Below are 27,347 nucleotides of genomic sequence, written 5' to 3'. Positions count from 1 at the left end.
ATGATCTTCGATAAAATGGTTATGAGACTTAAAACATGAAGTAAAATGAAAAAAATACATATTTGTTAAAAAAAATACTATCCATAACTAAATAAAAATAAGTTATTACCCTCCAACTATCAAGCATCAGGTATCAGCCATTAAGATAAGGATAAACCACCGTATCATTCTCACGCCAACTTTCTTCTTATTTCTTAATTCATTGTCTATATCCCCAAATACCCCTATTATCTCTCTCCATTATCTCAAACCCTCAACTCAAAATGACCAAAACCCCCAACTGGCTCCGAACCCATTGCCTCGGCAAAGGTTCATTCGGGACTGTAAACCTCGCGGTCAACAAATCCGACGGCGCCTTGTTCGCCGTCAAATCAGTTGACCGAAATGACACACGGGTATCCGAATCTCTCGAGAACGAGATTCGGATACTTAAATCGCTTTCGTCGGATTATGTTGTTAAGTATCTCGGTGATGACTACACGGAAGAAGAAAATTGTTCAATAATGTATAGGAATTTACATATGGAGTATATGCCAGGTGGCACTGTTGCTGACTTGGATAAAACGGATGACGACATGGTTCGGAGTTACACTAGGTGTATAGTGTCAGCACTAGGTTACATTCATGCTAGAAATATTATTCATTGTGATGTGAAGGGAAAAAATGTATTGGTTGGGGTGGGTCCCGGTGTTGCCAAGCTGGCGGATTTTGGGTCGGCTGTGGAAATGGGGGATCCGGTTACTGGGACACGTGGCAGTCCGTTGTGGATGGTGCCGGAGGTTGTTCGTGGGGAGTATCAAGGACCGGAATCTGATGTCTGGTCATTGGGATGTACGGTGATTGAATTGGTGACCGGAATGCCAGCATGGCAAGACAGAGGAGTTGACACGTTGTTTCAAATTGGGTACTCTAACGAGTTACCGAAGTTGCCAGCTCAGGTTTCCGACTATTTATGTGATTTTTTGTCGAAGTGTTTGAAAAGAGACCGTGCGGAAAGATGGAGCTGTGATCAGCTGTTGCAACATCCGTTTCTGTTATCTTGTGTAGCACCTCGGGAAAAAGAATGGTCCCCGAGATGCGTGTTTGATTGGTCAGATTCGAATTTCTCTGACGACAATGCGTCGGAGATTGAAATCAATGTGAATTTTGATTCATCGTATTTGAGGCAGAGGACTAGTCAATCGTCGTCCAATTCGACTGCAAATTGGGAATCTGACGGCTGCGAATTGGGAATCTGACGGCTGGGAGTTGGTGAGGAGCTCGGTCATCAACTCCGATGCGTCAGAATTTGAGTTTGTCGAAGAGGGAATAACAGCGAGTTGGAAGGAATATTCCGATTCGACGGAGATTAATGATGGGCAATCGACAATTGGAAGTGAAAGGACAAATCGGGAATATAGAGATTCAAATGGGAGTTTCGACAATGATGATCAATGTACAAGCAACCATGCGCCGAGTACAAGTAGCTGGTGGAATAGTAGAGACATGGTACAGTTGTTGTATGTTTGGTTCATTTAATAAGTTATTATTGTTTAATCCAATGTCATCCGACACATTTATTATAAAATTCTGTTTTTGTTTAATTCTGGTCTTGTTCGAATTTATGCTTTCATATTTATTATTTACCAATAATTTTACCAATGAAGACTTGAATTGAATCATACCATTGTTTTATAAATAGAACTAATCCCTAAATACATTTTCGTTTTAGTTATAAAAGTTGTTAGGGACATACTATATTTTCTCTTTAATTTGTATAAGCAGCAGCAATACCGTTTATGCAAAACATCGGGTATCCCCGAACATTTGTTTTTTTACCTTTAGGGTTCTTCTAGGCATGTCTATATTCAAGAAAACCGGACACAATCAGAAAGTCTTGACAAGGAAGAGCGGGTCAAACTGGGCTAAGGCTGGTTACGTATGTCCAATTTTTCAGTTTGAAACCCCAAAACCATATTTAAGTCAGATGTATCAACTAACTATGTCAGAAAGAACATCACACAAAGTGACTAGAAATGACCACTCTTTGTTTGTGAATAATCATAATATTGCCCGTTTTGACCTACACATATTTTGACCCGAACCAAAATAACCTCTTTTTTAAAGTGGTTGTTAAGATCTAGCATACCACCTGACACCCTGACCTGCTTAATTCTCCAGGTGTAATTTTTGTGTGTCAAGACATGAACCAAACAACTTATTTTGCGATTAAAAGATTTAATATGCCGTCAAACAACTTTTTGGTGCAATAAAAATGGTTTCCTATTAACAGTTGCAAGTCTTACAAGTAGGTTGGTTAGTTGTTGCAATCCAATCAATTGTTTTCAGTACAACCAGCTCATGTTATCAAGTGCTAAAACTGGTCGGCTGATCCAGTGAAATGATGTCCAGCTTCCAATCAACTGTAGCAATCAAATATTGGTGTGCTATTGCATATAGTTGCTTGTTGCAACACTAAATTCAAAAAATAGTTCTGGGTACACAAGTATGCTATTTTCAATTCATTTGAATCTTTTATCAGTTTATAAGTTGTAACTATATGTGTATATATATATATATATATATATTTCAAAGCTACATCTACGTTTGTAAGTCACAATAGGTCCACATCGCGTTCATCGACTGGACTAGAATTTTGATTTTTTATTTCAATAACGTAATTTATGATTTTCTCTCCTCAACTTCAATAGAGTATCATAGACTCACGGTACGGTCCTGAACTTTAATATATATTTTTTCTTTTAAGCAATTACATTACCGGTTTCCACTTGGGGGTTTTGGGTTCGAACCCCATCCTTAGTTTTCTTTTAATATTTTCAATTTCTTTTTGTTATTTTTCATTTTTTTTCCCATAATTTTTTAGGCTTATTTTTGTTGAGTTTGCAATTTACATTTCTACTCCTAAACTTTACTAGAGTTATCATACTTATACGTCTACTAAATTTAATAGTTCTTTTTCTTTAAACAATTTACGTTACCAGTTACCACCCAGGTTCGACCCCATCGCTTGTTTCCTTTCTTTCTTTTTCTTTTTTTGTTATTTTTTCATTTTTTTCTGTTTTTTTAGGTTTGTTTTTGTCAAGATTTTTTATTTGTCTCCAACAAAATTTCATGTCCTAGTCGTAGTGTATGGGTTCGCCATTAGTTATGCAATTTAGGTCGTTGAGAAAGTGATATATAGCAGAAAAATGTAAACTAATTAATTATTATTCTCTATATATGTGTGGATATATTTGTTGCAAGTTAAAGATGAGTATGGAATTGGTAAGAACATATGTACTAGGTACGAAGGAAGTAGTTGATGGCACGTAAGAGATTTGCAGTTGCACGCTAGACATCCCAATTCCAGTTTCCTAAACATGTTAACTCTATTTCAAGTAACTTGATTCCTTCCATCCTTTTTATTCCAACATTGATTTTGTAAACGTTGTTTGGGATTTCTTAGGTAATGTAGTTCAATGTTCTATGAACAGTTCTTTTTATTAACAACTAATAACTTGCTCCATCGATATAACCCGTTTACTATGGGATTCAAACTCTCGACTTTCAGGACATGGCACTCGTTAGTTGTTACACCTTTTATTCTTTAAAACAAACAAACAAACAAAAGTTTTAAAATAAACGTGTAGTTAAACAGCTAAAATTGTTCTTTAGGGACATTTCTAGTATATTACCGGCATTATGTTTTATTCATTAAATAAGGACAAGTGTATGTATAAAAACACAAGTACCTTGCTATATTTTAGTAACATTGAACATACTGGTTGGATTTCTTAAATAATAACATTGATGGTTGAAGAAACACTAAGTGACCCGGTGCAGATTATAGATAATCTGGGGGTTAAGTAATGTTTCCCACGAGAATGAGGTCCAACAGAGACGGTTGTTCTTCAGGGGACCTGCAAAACAAACACCGTAAGCTCGTCACTGAGAAGGGGGGGGGTTCCTCCTTGTGACCACCCTCCGGCGTGAGAATCAGACTAGATTGCTCTGAATATAAGTGTATATTAAGAGGTTGCTAGATAACAGGATAGCAGATGATCTTACCATTCCAAGATGTTGGAGTATTTATAGCCGAAGGTAGGTTTCCTAGAAGGTACAGCCGGCTGAATAGTATTCCTGTTCTACCAACAGTGGACTATGCACAGGCCATACTGGTTGGTGGATAGGTTACGGCCAACAGTAACAAAGTCGGCTGCACTATTCCACCAACTGTAGATTATGCACGTCCCACCTACTGTGGATTATACGCAGGCCATGCTGGTTGGTGAATAGGTTACGGCCAACAGTAACACTATTCTACCAACTGTAGGCTGCGCACGCCCCTCAGTAAGAGTTGGTGAGTAGGCAGCGGCTAATAGTGACAAACAGTACTAGAGGGTGCTCCTCCTCGTACTGTTGTCGGTGAGCTGTCACCCTGTGATTGGCTCATGGGCTGTTCTGGTCAGATTGTCTGTCCTATCCATACCTTGGTAGGTATAGTACAAAAGATCTTTCAGAATCATACGGACTGGCTCATTTTGGCGGGATTGTTCCCGCCTTGCTCATTCCTTCATGTGACTACTGAAGTAGCTATTGTCTTGTGCGTGTAGCCCTGCTGTCTGCGGGTAGCCTTCCCTGATGGCTTGTATCCGCAACTGCGGGAACAGGCGGGGTACTTCACCATTGGGAGGCTTTTCCCTGCGTGTACAGCTTGCGTACTGCGCGTAAGGTTCTCTGAGCATGGTGGGTCCTGCGGGAGCAGATGGCCTTTGCGCAGACGTCCCTGTTCAAGGTGAGTCTTGCGGGACCAACTGGGCTCTGCTGGGACCTACCTCTTCAAGTCCCCGCAGTCCAATGTTCTTCTCATGAATGTTTAATAAAGTGAGGTGAACTTTTGGACTTTAAGCAAGGGGTTTTGAAAAAGGTTTTTAGTTTTAAGGTTCTCCGTGGGGATTCTTCCCGCGGGTTTCCTAATGTCACTTGCAAAAATTCCTGATTTTTTTGCTTGATCTTTGGGTATGATGCGGGTAGGTATGTAACCTTCTCGCAAGTCAGGAGCGTTGAGTCTTACTTGTATATAGTCTCCATGGGGTTCTGGTGGTTTTCAACATAGTGATCAATTATGCTAAGACCACCAATTCCATCACGGAGTTTCAAACAATATAATTCTCGACGTTCCCGTTATGCGGGGGTGTTATTCCTCTATCCGCAAGCATTGCCCAGAAGATCCTTCTTGGTTTCAATTCTCTGCGGGGCGCTAGGTATGTGAAGGGTTTTGCCTTAACACTACCCGCGCTCGTCTTACGGTTACTTTACTTCCAAGGTACTGGGGTCCATTCCCTGCGGGTGCTAGGTATGTGAAGGGTTTTGCCTTAACACTGTACCCGCACCTGTCTTATAGTTACTTGGTTGCCAAGGTATTCTTGGCTTCAATTCCCTGCGGGTGCTAGGTATGTGAAGGGTTTTGCCTTAACACTGTACCCGCACCCGGCTTATGGTTACTTGGTTGCCAAGGTATTCTTGGCTTTCAATTCCCTGCGGATGCTAGGTATGTGAAGGGTTTTGCCTTAACACTGTACCCGCATCCGTCTTACGGTTACTTGTTTGCCAAGGTAAGGGGTGTTTTCCCGCTTACTTTTGAACCTTTTTTGAATTTTGAATTTCGAAATTCGAAGAGTTGGTGGAAAGATAGGAACAGTCCAAACATCTGAAACGTCGTGCGACGGTTTCTTCTGACTGTGTCAGGACGTGCAGGAAGTTATGGTGACGTGACAGTACATGGTCATTCCAGACGCTTTTTCAGGCGCGTGGGCGCGATTTTTCGGGCGCGTGGCCGCGAAATTAATGGTACGCGTCCTGTCAACAGCTGTTGCCAGCCTGCTTTTTGCCACGTGTCATAGTTTCATTGCACCTTCGATTTCTCTCTCCTCCGCATTAAATTCATCGCATTAATTGCGATTAGTATATAAAGGGGGAGAGGGCTCTTTGCAATCCACACCTTCACCCTTCTCTTCTTCTTCTTAGCGATTTCCGGCAAATACTCCCCTTTTCAGGCAAGCATTTTCCCGAAATCGCTTTCTTTCTGCAAAATGTCTTCTCGTGATCTTGAGTCTTCGGCCGATGACAAGAGTACTGCTGGTGAGTGCCAGTGTGCTCTGCCCGGCGATCAGTACCGGTATGTTGTTAGGAAGTTCATGCTCGATCCTTTCGAGCCTGAGTTTCCTGAACCCCATCAGACCGTGTACGATGCCCCCAGAGGCAAGATCGGGGTTTATGCAGCATTCTTTGTCTATGGGAATCTTAGGTTCCCATTGACAAAGTTTGTTTACCGTGTCCTTGAGAGGCATGGTGTTCATCTGACCGAGTTGCACCCCATGGCGATCGCCAAGATTCGCCATTTCGAGTGGGTGTGCCGGATTCTGGGCATTGAGCCCTATGTGGACCGCCTGATGACCTTCTATACTTGGAGGTGCATCCAGGGGTGGTACACCCTGACAACCCGGATCAAGGGTTTGAAGATTTGCGCGACCGAGCGCTGTCTCCGATCGTGGAAGTGGGAGTTCTTCTACATTTCTGCCCGCGCCATCCCCATTGCCATGAAGTTTAAAAATGGCCAAGCAATTCTGAGCCACCACGCCACCAACTACCAGGAGGCGGAATGGTTTGCGAAGATATCCCGGGTCCAATCTCCGGTTTACCGGTTTGCGGAGTCCGGGATGGTGATGCTGGGGATGAGCCGGGTATGGAAGGAGGCGTCTCAGGTTCCCATTCTTCTCGAATACGGTTTGAACTCTACTCCTTATGGTATGTCTTGTCTTTCTTGCTGATATGAGTTTGTCTTCTAACTGTTTCTTTTCTTTCAGAGGGGAACGATTTGGAGTCGCTGCTGTACCCGCGGGAAGCTGACGGTCCCGTGCGGGTGGGTACTCGTGCTCTTGACGAGAACGAGTTGCCCATCCTGGAGCAAACAGCGGAACGGTTTGTGGAGGTCTATCCGCTGGGCCACGAGATCCTGAGCCACCGGCGGCCAGGTAAGGCGTTATTCTCTCCTCCACCCCTCAGTGCTGTACCCGCTGCTGGAATTCCTGACATCCTGTCTTCTTCTGAGGAATCCGCAGATGGTCCTCCGTTAGTGCGGAAGAAGAGGGCTGCCGGCGGGAAAGGGAAGGAGAAGGCGGCCTCCACAGCCGATCCAGTGCTCCTATCTGACACTGAGTCAGATAGTGAAGAGGTGGCGGGGAACCCCGGTGGTGAGAAGACCACTGTTCCGGAGGCTACGACTGTTACCTCCGGAGAACCAATGACGACGACGGTGACCGGCATCAAGAGACCGGCTCCATCGGGTTCGTCCCCGCCCGTCCGTACGTTCAAGCTCAAGAAAACCCGTAAGTACAACTCTCTTAGCTTTTATCTTCGTAGTTTAATCCTTAAGTCTTTTAACACTTTTCTTCTTTACGCAGGCGTGGATGTTGGCGCATTCCAGGGTCAGGGGCCGAGTATTACCTCTCCGCCAATGACGGTAGGCTTGGTCAGCCTACCTGAGGCGTCGACCCAGGCGCCTGCGCCTGCTTCCGCTGGTTCAGTTGCTCACTCCTTTGAGCCGACTGTTCCAGCCGAGATGACGTCACCGCCGGCTGTGAGGGCGATTTTTACAGCATCCTTCACAGAGCCGGCGGTTACTGTTGCCGCGGATTCTGCGGCAGCGACCGCGGTGGCGACCACGGCGGCTGCTACCATGCCCCCGTCATCGGCAACGACGGCCGGACAATCAGGTACGCGTGGGGCTTCTCGCATCTCTCCGCCACCTTCCCATCTGCCTGACCTCTTGGATGGATTTCCATTGGGTTCAGGTGATGGGTTCGGCGGCTATCGGCCTGTAATTGACCCTACAGGTGCGTAGGGTTCTTTTGGCCCATTTTTCTACATATATTTTTTATCATCTTTTCCTAACTGCTTTTTGTTTTCTGCAGTGTCGGATTCCAATGAAGTGTATGTTCCGCGATGGAACATACGCCGAGGAACAACCCTTCGTACCCCTGTGGAGTGCGTGGAATGGGCTCGCCACGCTGCTCCCCATGGTGCGTTGGGGGAAGCCATGGCTAGCTACCAGGAGGGTAGGCTAACCAACGAGCTTCGGGTTCTCCAAGCCCGGATGCAGCCGCGCGTCGAGCTGCTTGGTCGTGAAAACGACAAGTTGAAAGCAGCTCGCGCCAAGGAAGTATCTCAAGCGCGGGTTCTTCGGGAGGAGAACCAAAAGCTGTCCGCAGCTGCTGCGGAGAAGGAGAAGGCCTTCAAGGCCCTCGAGGTTGAGGTTCAAGCGCGACTCGAGGCCCGCTCCAAGGCTGCCCAAGCTGTTAACGAACAGCTTCGGCTGGCTAAGGAGACTGCGAGGAACGCAACCGAGAGGGCCACCAAGGCTGAAGCCGTTGCTGAGCCTTTACGCGTGGAGAATGAGGAGCTCAAGGCCAAATTAGAGGCTCTCCAACGTGCTCATGATGCCTTGGCGATGGAAGATGCCAAGAAGCTCCAGGAGATCTTGGACCAGAGGGGCGTGCTTGATCATACCGAGTGGAAGCTTAAGGGCGTCGAAGAGGCTGCCGCAAAGGAAGTTCTACTTGCCAACCTTAACAAAAGCGAAGCCGAACGCGCCTGCACCCAAGCTCAAGCCGCCCTTCAAGAAGCTCTGGTTGCCAAGGAATGGCTTCTTCGAGAAGCGTTGTCTCAGGTAAGTCTATCTTCATGTCTTCACGCTTTTCTTTGTAAATAGGGTGTTGACACTTGTATATTTTCTTATGTAGGTTGTGCATCGGGTCTTCTCAGAGACATCTTACGACGATGCAATGAGCGCAGCCCTCAACGCTTCTCACGAGGATGGGGAACGGGTCGGCTTCCTGCTTGGTCTAGGGTTTGTTGAGAAAGGCGTCCCGCCATCCAACTTCCCTTTGTACAATGTAGATACTGAAGCCATATATGACCAAGCAGTAAATCAATACGCCGCCTTCCCGCATCCGGTGGTGGAGAAGGTGAATGAAATTGCTGCTGCTGATGATGGGCTGCCTATCCTTAAGGCTTTCCTTGAACAGCCACGCTCTACTGACGGCGCTGGTCCAAGTGGAAGTGGCCCTGAAGCCTGATCCTGAAGATCCCTTCCCGCTGCTAGGATAGATTTAGTTTGTATAGATTTACTTTCTTGTAGGCGGGTAGTTACCCGGCCATTCTTGTAACGAATACTTATGAAATGTAAATCTTTGTGCGGCTAAGACCGCTTGATTCATTGGATTCCTTGCTTTATAAACGTTATATGACTTACATACTTTAGTTTAAATTTGCAATTTTCCAAGTGTTTAGAATAAGTTAACCTTTGAACGTGTTAGATAGGTGTGAAGTTTTGCTTCCTCTTCCGTGATTGTGCGGGTAGGACCGTCACTTGCACGTAGTAAGATGGCTAAACTTTACCATCTGACCTGCGTGTAGGTTTTCCTCATCTTTGAGGATAAGTTAACCTTTGAACGTGGTAGATAATAGGTGTGAAGTTTTGCTTCCTCTTTCGTGATTGTGCGGGTATGACTGTCACTTGCACTTAGTAGGATGGCTAAACTTTACCCATATCTGACCTGCGTGTAGGTTTTCCTTTTTTTTTTTTTTTTTAGGATAACCTTTGAACGTGGTAGATGATAGGTTGAAGTTTTGCTTCCTTGTTCGTGATTGTGCGAGTAAGACCGTCACTTCACTTACAAGGATGGCTAAACTTTACTTACATCATACCTGCGTGTAGGTTTCCCTCATTGTGTTTATGCGGGTTTTGCCGCCTTCCACACGTAACGACTTACTTCTTCCCGTTTATGCGGTGAATACCGGCACCAGTGGGAAGTTCATAAGTATAAAGGTAAACACATTATGAAAGGAGAATCATTTCCATTAGAAGTGGCTCTAGGCCTTTTCTTTACAAGTTTTGGAATTGATCTACATATAACATTTGCGTAATTGAGCTCCATTCCATGTTCTTGGGATGGGAGTGCCATCGAGCCTTTCGAGCCGGTATGCGCCCTTTCCCAGGACTTCTTTGATAATGTATGGCCCTTCCCAGACCGGGGCCAGCTTTCCCGGGCGCTCTTGGTTTGAAGCCTCGTTGTTACGCATTATGTAGTCTCCTATATTGAAGTTGCAGAGTTTTACCCGCGTGTTGTAGTACTTTTGCATTTGTCGTTTGTAGTTCTCTTCACGCACTGCGGCTAAGTCTCTGCGTTCCTCGGTTAGCATAAGATCCAACCGTCTTTCCGCATCATTGTCTTCTGGCTGACTCAAGACCCTTGGTGAGGGTAGACCAATTTCGACCGGGACCATGGCTTCAGTGCCATAAGTGAGGCTGAACGGGGTTTCTCCCGTACTGGCCTTCTTCAGCGTTCTGTTTGCCCAAAGGACGTGCGGAAGCTCGTCCACCCAGCCGGATCTGTGTTCCGATAGTCTCTTCTTGATGCCTTCGACAATGCTCTTATTTGCTCTTTCCACCTCACCATTACCTTGCGGGTGTGCCACTGAGGTAAAGGTGTGGGTGATTTGAAGTTCTTTTAGCCACTGTTGTAGCTTATTGTCAGCAAAGTTGGTGCCGTTATCGCTCACCAAATTCTGTGGAAGTCCAAAACGACAAATAATAAATTCCCAAATAAATTTTTTGATATGTTTCGCGGTTGTTTGGGCTAGAGGTTTTGCTTCTATCCACTTGGTGAAGTAGTCGATGGCTACCACTAGCAACTGAACATTTCCTGCTGCTGTAGGAAATGGGCCTGTCACATCGATGGCCCACTTCTGAAATGGCCATGAAGAAGTGACTGGAACCAGTTCATTCTTCGGGCGGTGCGTGTTGGGTGCGTAAAGCTGGCAAGACCTGCATTTTCTGATGTATGCCAGTGCATCCGTATGCATCCCCGGCCAAAAGTATCCCGCGTTGTTTAGCTTGGCTACAACAGCGCGGGGACCTGCGTGTACTCCACAGATGCCTTCGTGTACTTCCCTTAGGAGGTAGTCAGCATCTTGGTTGTCCACGCATCTTAAGAGTGGGCCAAGAAAGTTACGTCTGTAAAGGATGTCATTGAAGAGTTGATAATTCAGTGCTTTACAGCGTAGTTTTCTTGCCTGTGTTTTGGACTCTGGTAGTGTTCCTGCTGCAAGGTAATTTATTATTGGTGTCATCCACGTTTCTGTACCGGTTTGGATGACACAAATTTCCTTGTGCGGGACTGATGGTGCTTCGAGGAGTTCAATGCGGATGTCCTTTCCCAAGTGGGTGAAGGCTAGTGATGCAAGCTTGCTTAACGCATCCGCAGATTTGTTTTCGCTGCGCTTGACGTGTATGACTTTACAATCATTAAAATCACGCATAAGGGTTTTTGCCTGGGCGAGGTACAGGGCCATTGTGTCGTTCACAGCCGTGTACGTCCCATTTATTTGGTTGGCCACCAGTATGGAATCCACGTGGGCTTCCAAGTTTTTCACTCCCATCTTACGCGCAATTCTCAATCCGGCCAAGAATGCTTCATATTCGGCTTCGTTATTCGTACTTGGAAAATCCAACCGAATAGCGTAAGTATATTCTTGGCCTGCTGGGTTGGTTAATTTTAACCCTGCGCCTGAACCCTCGTTACTGGCTGCTCCATCAGTGTAGAGTCGCCAGACATCATTGATGTCCTGTGCCGGGGAAGGTTGAGCCTCCTCCTGGCACTCTTTCTCCCGCGAAGCGGGGACTTCTGCAATAAAATCGGCCAGGACCTGGCCTTTTATGGCTGGTCTTGGCTTGTACTTAATTGCATATTCTCCCAATTCAATTGCCCATTTGGCTAGACGTCCCGATAATTCGGGTTTGCCTAGAACGTTTGAGAGTTTGAAGTTGGTGAGAATGGTGATTGGGTGGCCCTGGAAATATCGTCTTAACCTGCGTGAAGCGTGTATAAGTGCTAAGACCAATTTTTCGAGGGTAGAGTACCGGGTTTCTACGTCTGTTAGTACACGGCTAACATAATAGATTGGCATCTGGATGCCTTTTTGTTCTATTAGCAGGACTGCCCCGGTTGCTCTATCTGTTGCGGAAAGGTATAGGATTAACTCCTCTCCCGCTTGTGGTGCTGTAAGTGTTGGGAGTTCGATCAGGCGTGACCGAATCTCCTGAAAAGCTGCTTCCGCTTCTGGTGTCCAGCGGAAGTGCGTTTTCTTTAAGCAGTTTCTCAATGTTGACACGAAAGGAAACGACTTATCCGCATGGTTTGCCAAAAAGCGATTAAGTGCGACTAGTCGTCCATTCAGTGTCTGAGTCTGTTTGATGGTGGTAGGTGATTCCATTTTAACAATGGCTTCGACCTTTTCAGGGTTCGCTCTGAAGCCATCTTTAGTAACAATGACTCCCAAGAACTTCCCTTCTTCCATCCCAAATGAACACTTGCTCGGGTTGAGCTTCATGTTTATCTTTCTGAGCGTGTTGAAAGTTTCTTCAATGTCTTTCAACATCGCTTCTGGCTCGGGGCTTTTGATGACCAAATCATCCATATAGACTTCCAAGTTTCTCCCGATTTGGGCATGAAACTCTTTGTCCATCAGTCGTTGGTACGTGGACCCTGCATTCTTAAGTCCGAATGGCATCATTTTATAACAAAATGTACCATCGGGCGTCCGAAATGCGGTTTTGTCCTGGTCATCTACGGCCATGTGGATTTGATGGTACCCCTTATACGCATCCAAGAAGCATTTAAGGCGAAATGGTGCCAACGAATCCACCTCAAGATCAATTTCTGGTAACGGATAACAATCTTTGGGGCATGCTTTGTTCAAATCTTTGAAATCTATGCACATGCGCCATTGTTTGTCATTCTTCGGTACCATTACGGGATTTGCAACCCATGTTTGATATCTACTAACGCGTACGATGCCTGCGTCTAGGAGTTCCTTGACTTGGGTTCTACACGCGTTAGTTTGTTCAGGCCCCATTACTCTGCGCTTTTGTACGACTGGCGTAACAGCCGGATCGCACTTGAGCTTATGCTCCGCCTTACTTTGGGGTACACCAGTCATGTCAGCTGGTGCCCACGCAAAGATGTCAGCGTTTTTCTGCAGTAAGCGTTTGAGTAGGGTGCGGGTGGGATCAACGATTGTTGGTCCAATGGTAACGGCCTGGTCGGGGTATTTTCCATTGAAGGCCCATTTTTCCGGTTCGGTGATGGTTGGTTTAGCCATTTTCGGTTTGGGTTTAGATGAGACAGATGCGATGCATACCTGGGGAATGCCAGTGATCATCGCTACACCCTCAGCTGTTGGCCATCCCATCATGCCGTGGACTGAAGATACCACGGCGTTGAATCTTGCCATCCCGTCTTTTCCGAATAGGATGTCGTACGTGTGGTGTGGCTTTTTCATCACGACAAAATCCACGTCTTCTGTGCGTGAATGATTCCCATCGGTAAGAGTAACGGGGAAAGATAGGATACCCAGGGGGGTTTCTGTACTGCCGTCAAACCCTTCCATTGAAGCGTAGACCGTTTCCAAGCGTTCTTTGTCTTCATCATCCAGCTTGTCAAAGAACTGCCTGTACATCACTGTCGACGAAGCGCCGTTGTCAGCAAGAGTGCGGGAAGTGATGTAATGCCCCAGCTGGCTTTTGATGACGATGGGGCCTTCTTTGCTGAGGCCTCCTGGCACTCGCGGGAAGCGCACCTCAGCTTCCTTCCACGCGCATGGTTCTGTCACTCGTCTTTTTCTTCCTCTGACCTTGCCATGAACCATGTTGATGCTGATGTCGACGGGCTTTCGTCCGTTACCTCTGTACCGGTTGTCATTCCTTCCTCCCTTCTTGATTGATGCCACGAGATGTGCAAGTCTTCCATCCTTGACAAATGTCTCCACAATATCCTTCAAGGATGTGCACTCTTCAGTACCATGACCCTTTGTCCCGTGGAAATCACAGGATTTGATTTGATCCGCATTAGGTTTCTGCCGGATCAATGGGGCTTTTGGCCATGGCAATTTTTCCGTGGCAAATATCTCCGTGATGCTCTTGGTGAGTGGCGTCCACCGGTGTTTTCGGTTTGAAGGGTGTGTGTTGTCCCTTCCGCCAACAAGAGGGCGAGAGCTGGATGAGGTGTCAAAGTTTACCCTTGACTGCCAAATACCTAGCCGCCTCTTTTTGTTCTGCCGGGCGGTCCTAACGTTGTTCTCCCTTGTCCTCTGCGTGTAGAGGTGTGTACTCTGGGGAAGATCTCTTCCCAGCTGCTTCTCTGTCTCGGCAAAGCGCTTGGCTGCCGTCATGATGGCATCCCATGTGGATGGCATGCCGTCCTTACCCGTCAATGTGCGGATAAGCTCTGGGTACTCGGCGCCCTGGATGAAAGCGGCGCGAACAAGATCTTCACTTATGTTGCCCAGACTCAGCTTCTTGGAGTTGAAGCGGGTGATGAAGTCTAGTAAAGATTCATCCTCCTCTCTAACGCAGTTGAGGATCGTCCACTGCTCTTCAGTATACTTCCTCTGCTGGCTGAAGTGCTGGCTGAACTTGTTCTGAAAGTCCGCCCAGTCATATATGTGGTGGACCGGTAAACGATCGAACCATGCCCTGGCTGCTCCGACCAGAGTCATCTGGAACATGTAACACCACGTGGGTTCCGTCCAGTTACTGACGGTAGCCCCCGCAATGATCCTGTTCAAATGGTCGTCTGGGTCGGATAGACCATCATAAGTGCCAATGTTGGACATTTGTTTGGCACTTCTCGGGGCGATTGCTTCCGCAATGTCCCTTGCAAATTTTGACTTTCCTGCATTCGTAGCAGTTGGTCTAAAGGTTTTGGAGAAGTCACGCGGGTTTCTCTCCGCATTTGTTGGTTTAAAGGCTTCCCCAAAATTCCTTTTTGGCTGGGAGTCCGTTTCCTTACGCTTCCCTTTCGCCTTATGGCGAGGGTTTGCGTCGGTATCGGACTCCTCCCTCTCGTCGTCTGAGTACTCGCCCTCGCTGTTCATAATGAGGTGTTGGCGAGTACTGCCGAATTCGTCAGCCTGTTGAACTGAACGCAAGCGTTCGTCCAATTCAGCTTGGAACTCTTTCTGACGTGCTTCGGCCCACGCCTTCACTTGATCTAGTGTTTGGCGAGGGACCCTCGTTCGTTTTTCCAGCTGGGTATCGGTGAATCCCAGTGGAATATTTACTGCACTTGCCCCGGCTTGGGTAGTCGGGGTAGTGTTCGTAAGGATTGTATAACCGCCGGTGTTCCCCCCAGTTGCTGGGGTTGTTACCGGGGTTTCTTGGTCGGTTACTGGCCTTTGGACCGGAGTAACGTTAACCATTTCTTCAGAAAATTTGAAAAAACTAAATTAGTTCTAGCTTTTATGCACGGATGGCGCCAATGAAGAAACACTAAGTGACCCGGTGCAGATTATAGATAATCTGGGGGTTAAGTAATGTTTCCCACGAGAATGAGGTCCAACAGAGACGGTTGTTCTTCAGGGGACCTGCAAAACAAACACCGTAAGCTCGTCACTGAGAAAGGGGGGGGGGTTCCTCCTTGTGACCACCCTCCGGCGTGAGAATCAGACTAGATTGCTCTGAATATAAGTGTATATTAAGAGGTTGCTAGATAACAGGATAGCAGATGATCTTACCATTCCAAGATGTTGGAGTATTTATAGCCGAAGGTAGGTTTCCTAGAAGGTACAGCCGGCTGAATAGTATTCCTGTTCTACCAACAGTGGACTATGCACAGGCCATACTGGTTGGTGGATAGGTTACGGCCAACAGTAACAAAGTCGGCTGCACTATTCCACCAACTGTAGATTATGCACGTCCCACCTACTGTGGATTATACGCAGGCCATGCTGGTTGGTGAATAGGTTACGGCCAACAGTAACACTATTCTACCAACTGTAGGCTGCGCACGCCCCTCAGTAAGAGTTGGTGAGTAGGCAGCGGCTAATAGTGACAAACAGTACTAGAGGGTGCTCCTCCTCGTACTGTTGTCGGTGAGCTGTCACCCTGTGATTGGCTCATGGGCTGTTCTGGTCAGATTGTCTGTCCTATCCATACCTTGGTAGGTATAGTACAAAAGATCTTTCAGAATCATACGGACTGGCTCATTTTGGCGGGATTGTTCCCGCCTTGCTCATTCCTTCATGTGACTACTGAAGTAGCTATTGTCTTGTGCGTGTAGCCCTGCTGTCTGCGGGTAGCCTTCCCTGATGGCTTGTATCCGCAACTGCGGGAACAGGCGGGGTACTTCACCATTGGGAGGCTTTTCCCTGCGTGTACAGCTTGCGTACTGCGCGTAAGGTTCTCTGAGCATGGTGGGTCCTGCGGGAGCAGATGGCCTTTGCGCAGACGTCCCTGTTCAAGGTGAGTCTTGCGGGACCAACTGGGCTTTGCTGGGACTTACCTCTTCAATGGTACATCTACCTGTTTTAATATCAAAGTGAAATATAAATCTTCAAATTGTACTTGGGTATAATACATTGTTTAATTGGCTATCAATACAATCTATAAAGAAATAGTTAGAATAAACTACAACTTTTGTTTTTCAGGTATATGTATATAGATAACTACACATTTCGTCCTTAAGCTGGAAAAAAACACTACAACAAGACAAAGGGTAGAAAGTCGAGCCACAATAAAGAATGTGGCATGACCGGAGAATAGGCATGACTATCTGTCAACAAGATACAATCACTAAAAGAATGTACGACTTTCTAATATGAGATGCTACAGTTTCCCCTACGTCCCCACCATCGACCACACATTTGACAACTTGTTCGGGATCGACACACTTTTATGTGTCCCCTTAAGTTGTTGGATCATAGTTTTTAAAAATATGAATGATGGTGAATGACGACGTCCGGGAAGAAATGTTGAATGTGTTCAGGATACAATTATCCTTCAACAAAGACTAGTAGTTCCAGACATCAATGCAGGGATAGCCAATTGTCTTCGGCCCAAAGTATGTGTTTTTAGATTATTCCATGTACCTAAAGTCGACACACATCAGGCACACTAGTTCACTTCCACTGCCCCTAGTCTTCCCACCACCCTTATCCTCCATGACTTAAGCTTCCTTACCTTCTAACATGGTACAACATAATGCTAATATGATACATCAACAGCTCGGTGTCCTTCACTAATTACGAATTCTTGCGCCCAACACCACCCTAAGACGATAAAAGCATTCGAGGATGTATTCTTTACATAAGATGTGTCCCAATTTGATCCCTTCTTTTTGGCTTTTATATTTATGACCCATCCTTTATTTTCTTAAGTTTAGTTAACCCATTTAGACCCTTTATAAATACCCATTAACCCAAAGAGCGCAAAAGCTTTAGTTTGAAGTCCAAACTACCCTAGTAGGGATGAGCGAACACGTACGGGTACCGAATCGGTACCAGTACGGAATTGGTACCAATTATGTACCAAGTTTTTGACGTTTTAGGATCAGTATGGTATTGATACAGTTCATTACCGGTATTTCCCGAATTTTTCCTTTCGTATCGGTACCGGTATCAAGATTTTGGAGAAATTGAGATTGAGATTTTCGTTGCCAAGCTCATCCCTAAACCCTAGTTAGCTAATATTGTGCTACCCATACTTGTGGGTAAGAGGTGTCATGCTTAACATAATAGCAAAACCAACCGGAAAATATGGTTAATCATTTCATAATTAAGTTTCAATGATAAAGCAAATGATCTACAATAAACTTATACTTAATTTGGTCACTAACAAAAACTATGTCTTCAAAATGTATTAAATGACAAACTTAAAAAACCAAACTTAAACTGTATGTACATTCAAATAAACGATTGGCGTACATCAAATCATAATTACAGTCAATTCACATGAGCATAATGCACGTAACCAAAAATTCATCCTAGTCTTGTTACTATTGGTGTTTATCGGCGAGGTTCACAACTTTATCAATCTACTTAGTTCGGTTGAGAAACCTAACGAAAAAATGCGAACGAAAGAAACTGAACACAACGATCAATTCGGGTTTGGTTTTTAATTTAATATGAAAACTATATTTCCAATCTAAGAGAAAATTAAAGTTTTATTAATTTTTTTTAACTCATCTAAACTAGAGAAAACCAGCAGTCTCGTGGGCCAGACTCCTTAAATATCGTGGGCCTAGGATACCTGGCCGAAAAGTTGAGTTAAACACTATGCTTATTGATAAATTTTCATTTATTATTATTAATGTTTTATGTAGCTTTAATATTCCATTTTTTTTACAAAATTAATTTATCAATTTTTTTTAATTACATCTCTACAATGGCGTGTATTCGTCTGAGTCATTATTCTGTATTATTATTATTATTATTATTATTATTATTATTATTATGAACACTAGCTTTTGAACCACACGGGATTTGTCAAATGATAAAAATAAATAAGATTCATTATTTCAATTGTGATTATCAAAATACTTATAAGTTAATTAATTTAAATTTAATGGAAAAAACAAACGGGATTAACGAAAAGTACTTAAATAGCATGATTTTATTGGAAACGTCGTGTGTTGATTTGCAAAAAATTTAAAAAATGTACTAAAGTTGTGTAGTTGGTCAAATCTCGTATATGAAAATGACACTTAATTCAATAATGTATAAAATCTATACTATGTTTTAACCCACTTGACAAAAATAGTTTTATGAATGAATGAGATGAGAGATTAGGAATTAGAAGAAATATAGGTTTGACACCTAAATTTTAACATTTTCTTTTATTAGTATTTTATGATTTCGGTTATTACGTTTTGTACATTCTATAACTCAATAATCCAACTACAGCAATTCAAACGCATTCATCAAGAGTTCTTGATTGATCAAGCCTATTCAAACTTGTACTAGGTAGGTCGTAGACTAGAATTTTATTTTCTGACACTAACGCTTTAGATGCCACAAAGAACTAACAAATGTTTAGGAACATCTTTAGGACTGTTATGTGCCAGCCTCATATGCTTATGGACCAAGTAATCCGTTTATAAAAAAATGTTCCAAGCACATTTGTATTTACTTTATAATCTAAAGAGTTAACATAGAAACAACTATGATTAAATAAACTGTGTTCGTGTCAACTTGAGAATGCATACTTCCCGTTAGAGGTGCAAATATCAGTTGACTGTTTTTTGGAATACTATAACTAATCCTTACCGGTTACTGGCCAATCTGGTTACGACTTCTAACTGTTTTTTGAGCGGAAAGTCCCCAACCTGTGTAATCAGTTCGGTTTTGTAACTGGTCTGATGCAGCTATACTTATACTCCTTACGATTTGAACCTTTACTTCCCATTTGACCCACAACAACACGACTAGCAACTTTCATAAAGACCCATTCACGCATTTAGAGCATATGAAGTCGTCCAGACTCCCATTTTAGCCCATCTCCACCCCGCCCCCAAAATCGATGGGTGGTGTTCAACCCTTTCCTTGGATCAAAACCCTGATTCATCCTGACTTCCTCAGTTTCGTTCTTGATTTGCCTCACGGGAAACCCGCTTAAACTCCCCATTTCCATCGGGTAGCAGGATTTCCCCACTTATTCCCGGCTCCCACTCCGTATGCTCATATAAAAATTATTATTATTATTATTATAATAACAACCTAAAAGGACCTAATAAGCAACAATGTATCAAGAAATACTTGAATGGGCTCAAAACTGCCATCCAAAATGAACAAGGCTAAGCCCAAACACAAACAGCCCACACTTATCCACTCAACCAAACGCCCCTAATATAAAACCCTTGACGTCCTCAATCCATCAAACCCTCATATCTGTCCGCCGTTTCTTTCCGCCTAAAAAATCTCCGATTAAACTCTCTCAATCAATCCAATGGCCAGCAACGATCCAGAGCACAAGGAGGAGGAGGAGACCACCGCCGCCGAAGAGGAAGACACCGGAGCACAGATTGCTCCGATCATCAAGCTTGAAGAAGTTGCCGTTAGTACCGGTGAAGAAGATGAAGATGCCATACTTGATCTGTAAGATTTTAATAATATTATTCTGTTCTAGATCTGGGTTTATTTACTGTTTTAGTTTACTGTTATGGGTTTAGATTTGAAGTTACTGTTTTTGCTAATTTAAGGTTACCGTTTTGTTATTATATGGTTGTGGGTTTGATTTAAGGTTTTGGGGTTTGATTTAAGTTTGTGGGTTTTGATTTAAGGTTTTGGGTTTGATTTTAAGGTTAATGTTTTTGTTAATTTAAGGTTGTGGGTTTTGATTTGAGGTTGCTGTTTTTGTTTATTTATGGTTGTGGGTTTTGATTTTAAGGTTATGCTTTGTTTATGTAGTAAGGCGAAGTTGTATCGATTCGATAAGGACGGAAACCAGTGGAAGGAAAGAGGCGCTGGATCGGTTAAGTTTTTGAAGCACAAGAAGACGGAAAAAGTTCGTCTTGTTATGAGGCAATCGAAAACTTTAAAGATCTGTGCGAACCATCTCGGTATGCATAAGAATTGGTTACATGTTTTATGTATATGATCTGAATTTGTTATTATGTTATTGTAGTTTAATTTCGACTGTGTGTAAGGTTAGGTTTAATATTTGATGTGAATTTGTTACATTATGTTATTGTAGTTATTCCTACGATGTCTGTTCAAGAGCACGCTGGTAATGAGAAGTCATGTGTGTGGCATGCTTCTGATTTTGCTGATGGTGAACTCAAGGATGAGCTTTTCTGTATCAGATTTGCATCAGTTGAGAGTAAGTTTACTTCTCGTATGTTACTTGTTTTTCATTTGGTTGACTCTGAGCTTTTGATGCACACAATTTGTGTTATTTACTTTTATTATGTGAGTTCAATTTTAGTCTTTGATTACTGTTCGACAAACGCATAACGTACCTATGACGAATAATCATTCTTTGGTTTAAAAATTGAGGCGCTGGTTTATGTATGATTTGCATATATTATGGGTTTTTAGCTTTAAATAAGGTTTATAAATAACATTTTCGAACAACCTTAAAAAGCCAGCCGTACGGCATTGATGCTGCAAAGCGTTTGGTTTTGCGCGCCTCAAGTGTCCTTTTTGGGTCAAAAGCTACGCGCTTTGCGCCTTAGAGAACTGTGCACACTTTTCTAAACCAAGAATCAATCATGTTCTTTGTGTATTTAATACTGGGATTGAAATGATGTTGAATGTAAAAGGTCTGAGCAAGATATGGTGATGTAAAGATTAGATGTTGTATAAAACTGAAGAGGGCCTCTGTTCTTGTTAAAGTTATGACATTGTAACGCTCGCAACCTCTTCTAAAGCATACAAAACACCATTTTTTAATATTCTTTTGGTGTTGGGTTGTAACAAAAGGCGTGGGTTGCATTCTATTATTGAATGCTAACTTAGACTTCTCCCAACATTCATGCACCGAGTTACCTCAACATCTCATCTTTACGTCTCATTTCTTGCATGTGATCACCGTTATTACACTGATCATCCTGTTGTTTTGCATCACACACGCTCGTACATGATCTTGAGTTATTTGTAACTTTTAATTAACATTTTGTGTAATTACAGATTGCAAGAAGTTCATGGAAACATTTACAGAAGTTGCGGAGTCTCAAAAGGGTAAGGAAGAGAACAAAGATGCCACGGATGCTGCTGGTCTTCTTGAGAAGTTGAGCGTTGAAGAGAAAAAGGCGGATGAGAAAGCTGAAGTCAAGGAAGTCAAAGAGGAGACAACTGAAAAGGTCAACGAAGTCAAGCCTGCTGAAACTGAAAAGAAAGAAGAGTAGTGAATTGTGTTTCATGCAGGAGTGGAGTCGGTTTGGGTTTTTGGTTTGTGTGATGGGTCTGGTCGGTCAGTTTGTGTTCCTATTTGGAGCGTTATAAGAGTCGGGTCTGGGCGGGTTGGGTTGGGTATAGATTTATGGATTTTTGCAGATGGTATCTGGTTGGAGTTTGGTTGGTTGTCGGGTTAATGCATATCAGCATACAGACTGTTTATTTGTTTTTATTACTTTGGTTGGAGTTGCTTTTTATTATTTAATTTGGTTTTCTCTATTTGTTATTACCTGTCACTGTTTCTTTTTGCTAAAAATATATTTTTAAGTTGCAACTTTTGCACCTCAATTGGCTCAGGCTGGTTTTAACCTTAATGACTGGCTCAAATTTGAAACCAAAAATGTTGCCTACCTTTTAGTACTAAAGTTGAAAATACATTTGAAATGCTTTAATCACATATAATGATTGTTTAGAATGTGATAAAATTTTGTACATAGTCGTTTGATTAAGCGAATATCTTATAGGATGGTAACCAACTTTCAAAAGTGTTCTAATTGGGTTACTCATATAATTTTTTTCTAAATTGAGTCACTTAATGAAAATCTTCTAATCGAGTCTCACTGATTATTTTATGCGTCAAGAAAGAAGACGAGAATAAGATGTGTGAGTCAGAATTTGCAATATATGTACTTAAATTTAAATATTAACAAAACGTTAATTATATTAATTTATAAATTAAAAATAAAATTCATGTCGCCACTCAACGTCAACATAAAAAAAAGATGAAAAGATTTTCTATGTGAAACAAAAAAGAAAAAAACTAAAAAAACATTTTAAAACTTTTAAATTAATAAAATATGAAAGTCGAGTGATTTAATTGAAACACTTTTTAAAGTTGAGTGACCTAATTGAAACACTTTTGAAACTTAATTACTATTCTATAAAATTGCCCATTTGATTAATATCAAAGTATTCATTACCACGAAGGCACGAATTATTGATGTTTTGATAGCACTGGCTTGTCTTTGTCAATAATAACAAACGGAGGGTGAGTTTAGTTTGTTAGAACGATTTTGAACATGGCAATTTTAAGTCCAACCTCCACTAATGCGATCCAATTTCGGATAGCCACCTCACATTCCCCAAACAAGGACAGCACAATGTATGTTGTTTGGGAAGACAATGTGAGTAGAAAAAGTGTTAGTAATAAGAGCACTTTAAACTTTGGCATATAATGTAGTTGCTTTCCAGCATATGATTTAGGCAGGCTATTTTTTTTTTTTGGGAAGTGTGAATTATTAAAAAAAACACACTAGATATCTTTTAATATTTTGTTTATAATTTTATTTGATTTAGCTTTAAACAATTGTATTTAATTTATTTTCTTACTTTATTTATTTACATCACTTTATTTGTTCTAGGATTTAATCGCGTATTGCATTTTTGATTTTATAGCACATCAATAGGTGGAAAAAGGTAATCATTTTACACTAGCAATAGAAAACCTTTCTTTTATGAAACTCAACTTAAAATGTTCTCTACTAAAGTGATTATGTCTAATATTTCATCAACGACTCTCTCTAACTCTAAGAAACAACTAATAAATTACTATCTATCGTTTGTCAAATATTGAGTAGATCCCTAGGATCAGCCCTTGAGGCAAGGTGGGCCTCGTTCACCCACTTTGCTGGGTATCTTTTTTTAAAAAAAGGTTCAAAGATATTGAGTTTAGAGAGTTCTATATAGTATATACCTTACAATGATAGTCCAATACTCATTTTGTTTAGCATACAGTATCATTTTTTTAAACCATATGTTTAGTCCAATACCAATACCCTTTTTTTTTCTAAAATCTTTGTGTTTTGCACTTTTGCCCAATACCAATATATTTTTTAAAAACATGTACGTGTTTTAAACTCATTTTGTATTTGTTTATCGATGCAATAACTTTTTTTTTATTGTTATTATAATTATCGTCAATTTTTGTGATAAATATAATACCACCTTCTTTTTATTCGTTTGGGGCATCAAAATTCTCAAAAATAAGCATGTAAATCCCTTAACCACATCATGAGGATGACTTTTCCAACCTACATTGGCCACGTCACTTTGGTTAGTATATATTAAGTCGATAAAGAAAAATTTGATAGTATGTTATCTTAATCCAGAATCAACTAATTTAGTTACCCTATATTGTTCCTTAGTCAACAAATAGAACGTATTTTGTTTTTTTTAATACGTAACCGGGCGATTTAACCCTTTTTTGGTACATTATTCTATCTACGCAAATGTCAAAAGCTAAAAATGGGATTAATACATAACATCAGTGTAAATAACCAGCCACATACAATTTCACTATATTTTCATGTAATTACATATCTTCAAGAAATAAGTTCTACAATTATAGAATAGGTAGAAAATAAACATTTTTATTATACTTGTTAACCTAAATATTTTCCGTCAGAGTGATTGGCACCACCCACCAACATCATGTGTCACCGGCGCTATCAGTTTATGCCTTAGTTGTCTCTCCCACAGCTGATGCAAACACCACCACCGCCCGCTACCCCCACAACAGTTGTCATCTCATCCATCGCCATCTCAGCCACTATATATCATGTTCATCAATAGCCACCGCCACGACGAACTACTATAAAAACAAATATAGCTAGTGGGTGAACCCATTTTGCGAACTTTTTTAACGATTCAGTGTGACTCTATTTTGATTAGGGCGGACCTACCCTAGTGGTACGGGATCCTGTTAAAACTTGTTTTACAACTATATATCATAGTTGTTAAAATCCCAACCGACTCTTGTGTATATAACAATAGTTAATTGATAAAATTTCCAACCTTTATGAGAAAATTTCATGGGTCCACTACTGATTTTGATCGGAACAAATTACCCGACCTGCTATTTTTGACATGCATACATGTAATACATGTTACGATAAAAATAATAATAATAATAAATGGGTTTCCCTAGTCACAAGTTATTGATCGAATAATCTCTTATAGCATAAGTATTAACTCAACCGAAAATTGAGAATATAAAAACTCACACTTTTTGTGGCAACAACTTGTAGTACAGAATAAACTCCCTTTTATTAATACTCTCTTTTTTGTAGCTTAGTCAACAAATAGGATGCTTTCATTCTTTTATCAATCACAAAACTAGACAATTTCATCTGTTTGGTAGTTCTTCAATCCATCCACGCAAAAGCCATAAACTAGATGAATAGAATGGCAGCAACGTAAATAAACATGATATGAAGACTAATTAAACTACATAACAAGTATATAAAGTGTAACCAAACACAAGTGTTTTTATTCAAAGTGACAAACATGGAGGCATATCTTCGCCGATCAAGCGTTGTTCTTCTTCTAATCGTCTCGTTCATTGCAGCATTAGTGATGCCATCCCCATCACCAGTCGTTGGAGATAAAGTGAAGCTGAATTTATACTATGAATCTTTGTGCCCGTTCTGTCAGAATTTCATACTCAACGATCTACCCAAGATATACGATAACGGCCTGATTGACATCATTGATCTCAAGCTTAGTCCTTATGGAAATGCTAAGCTTCTTGACAATGGCACCATCGTTTGTCAGGTTAAGTTAAAGAATCCATGAAAATAATATTTTAGTGTTATTAATCGTTGATTCAAACAAGCATACTAAGATATATGATTGATTTGACGATGTTTTTGTTGCAGCATGGGAAACAGGAATGCAAGCTAAATACGGTAGAGGCTTGTGCAATCAATGCATGGCCGGCTATTGTAAGATTCGACAAAGTGAAAAGATTAATATTTGTTGCTTGGTTTCTAACACGATATGTATCTTAATTAATGCAGGATGAACACTTACGTTTTATCACTTGTGTGGAAAGTTTTGCTGATCAAGGCAAGCATCATGATAAGTGGAAAACATGTTTCCAGAAACTAAAGTTAGGCCCAGAAGATGTTAATGATTGTATCAATAGTGGGCTTGGATACATGGTTAGTTTTCTTGATTTATTTCATTGCTTGTTCTTTGAACTCACACTGATTGAGTGATTTCTTTATTTATGCATTTAATTATGATGTAGCTCGAGCTACAATACGCGGATGAAATAGGTGCTCTTCGACCTCCTCATCGTTACGTGCCATGGGTCACTGTGAACGGGCAACCACTCCTTGAGGTAAGCACTTCGTTTTATGTTTGAGACCGTAAAAGTTGTAATTAATAGTGTTGTCATTTTACGAATCTTGTTTAGATAAATGACATTTGATTTGAGTTTCAGGATTATGAGAAATTCACAAGCTACGTATGTAAAGCTTATAAGGGACCTAACGTGCCACGAGCTTGCCATGGGTTATCCCTTTCGACTAGTACCGCTCCGGATTCTAGTGCAGTTTGCTACAAAGAAAACTATAGTGCAAAGGCAAACTCAAAGCTTTTGTAATCTATTTAAGATAATGTGGACCGTCATAGTACACATGTTTTTGATAAACATGTAATAAAGATTAATATATCAATGAAAAGTTAGTTAAACCATGCAATTAGCATTTGGCTATTTATATTATTAAAGGCTTTCTTATGTGGATTTGGTTTTGTTTGACAATCTCTTATTTATGAACTTAGATAACAAAATGGTTTTCAAAGGAGATAATGTAACAGTCAGATTCTAGTTTAGAATTTATTATTTGTACTATGTAAAAACCTATAGATAGTAGAAGTGTAAAATTTATTAAATGAAAGGATTCAACAATGTACAATCCTAATTAGCCTGGTTGCGTTTTTCACATACATGTGCTTTAACTTGCGGATATGAATGTTTGATCGAATTCTCGAGCTAGCTAGATAGATGCATCAACCACAATAATTACGTTTTATCTGGCATATGTTCAGTCACTTGGCTTATACGTTGTTTTTCAACAATGTTACGCCATAAACAACAAAACTTATCGTTTATTCACCATCACTCCAATCACAGCAGTTGAAGCTCTGTAGCATGAAGATTGAAGAAGATGATGATATGTAAAAAAATAAATAAATAAATTACAATATTAGTAAGTACGCTGTATATTAATATTTATAACAGACATTTTATGTGTGCTTTTAGCCAATTGAAAGTTGTGCAATTTTTGCATTCAACTAGGGGTGCAAATGGGCGGAAAACGAGCAATTATTGCTTATGTTGCATGTTATACATAAATGACAAAACCTCCATAGAACTTGAGGCGGAAGAGGAGCCAAATTGGTTTCCGAAACATCATATCAGGTTGAATTGTCTAGTCAAGTAATATTCAACTCCTTCCAAACGTTATGCTTCACTATACATATACACATGAACAATGGCTTGAATTGTTAAAATTATCAATTAAGTTACACAATATATAACCGAAAATTACTAAGCCAAAATTATTTTTATTCAACTATATTCCATTTAAAATCGGTTTACAGAGCCGGTTATTTATAAACCGGTTCACAGATGATTTCAAGCATAGAAATGTCAAACAAATAATAAATTAGCAGGTCGGTTTGTCTTTTAACATCTCTATTAACAATTCGTTTCCATTTCTTAATTACCACCAAAGAAAACTGCTGTATTTGTAACTTGTAGTACAGAATAAACTCACTTTTATTAATAT

At 41.5% G+C, this 27,347-nt stretch overlaps 2 protein-coding genes and 1 pseudogene across 2 annotated transcripts; all 3 read left to right on the top strand.

Annotated features, from left to right (window-relative positions):
* Window positions 1-237: 237 nt before the first annotated feature.
* On the top strand, window positions 238-1,238 carry LOC143632696 (mitogen-activated protein kinase kinase kinase 17 pseudogene; annotated as a pseudogene).
* An 18,541-nt stretch (window positions 1,239-19,779) lies between these two features.
* On the top strand, window positions 19,780-21,852 carry LOC143632665 (ran-binding protein 1 homolog a-like). The gene is made up of 4 exons (XM_077101129.1): window positions 19,780-19,971; window positions 20,284-20,435; window positions 20,570-20,695; window positions 21,505-21,852. Exons 1-4 carry the CDS (start codon window positions 19,823-19,825, stop codon window positions 21,720-21,722), a joined length of 645 nt encoding a protein of 214 aa, XP_076957244.1. The 5' UTR covers window positions 19,780-19,822; the 3' UTR covers window positions 21,723-21,852.
* Window positions 21,853-25,056: 3,204 nt separating this feature from the next.
* On the top strand, window positions 25,057-26,158 carry LOC143632649 (gamma-interferon-responsive lysosomal thiol protein-like). The gene is made up of 5 exons (XM_077101113.1): window positions 25,057-25,323; window positions 25,428-25,493; window positions 25,569-25,712; window positions 25,802-25,894; window positions 25,997-26,158. The coding sequence occupies exons 1-5, from the start codon at window positions 25,057-25,059 to the stop codon at window positions 26,156-26,158; spliced, it is 732 nt and encodes a 243-aa protein (XP_076957228.1).
* Window positions 26,159-27,347: the final 1,189 nt, after the last annotated feature.

The sequence above is a fragment of the Bidens hawaiensis genome, unplaced genomic scaffold, assembly GCF_021521415.1.
Source record: "Bidens hawaiensis isolate Kalapana, Puna unplaced genomic scaffold, B.hawaiensis_p1.1 tig00006520_1, whole genome shotgun sequence".
Classification (NCBI taxonomy): domain Eukaryota; kingdom Viridiplantae; phylum Streptophyta; class Magnoliopsida; order Asterales; family Asteraceae; genus Bidens; species Bidens hawaiensis.
The sequence above is the reverse complement of the archived record's forward strand: the minus strand, read 5'-3'. Positions and strand labels throughout refer to the sequence as shown.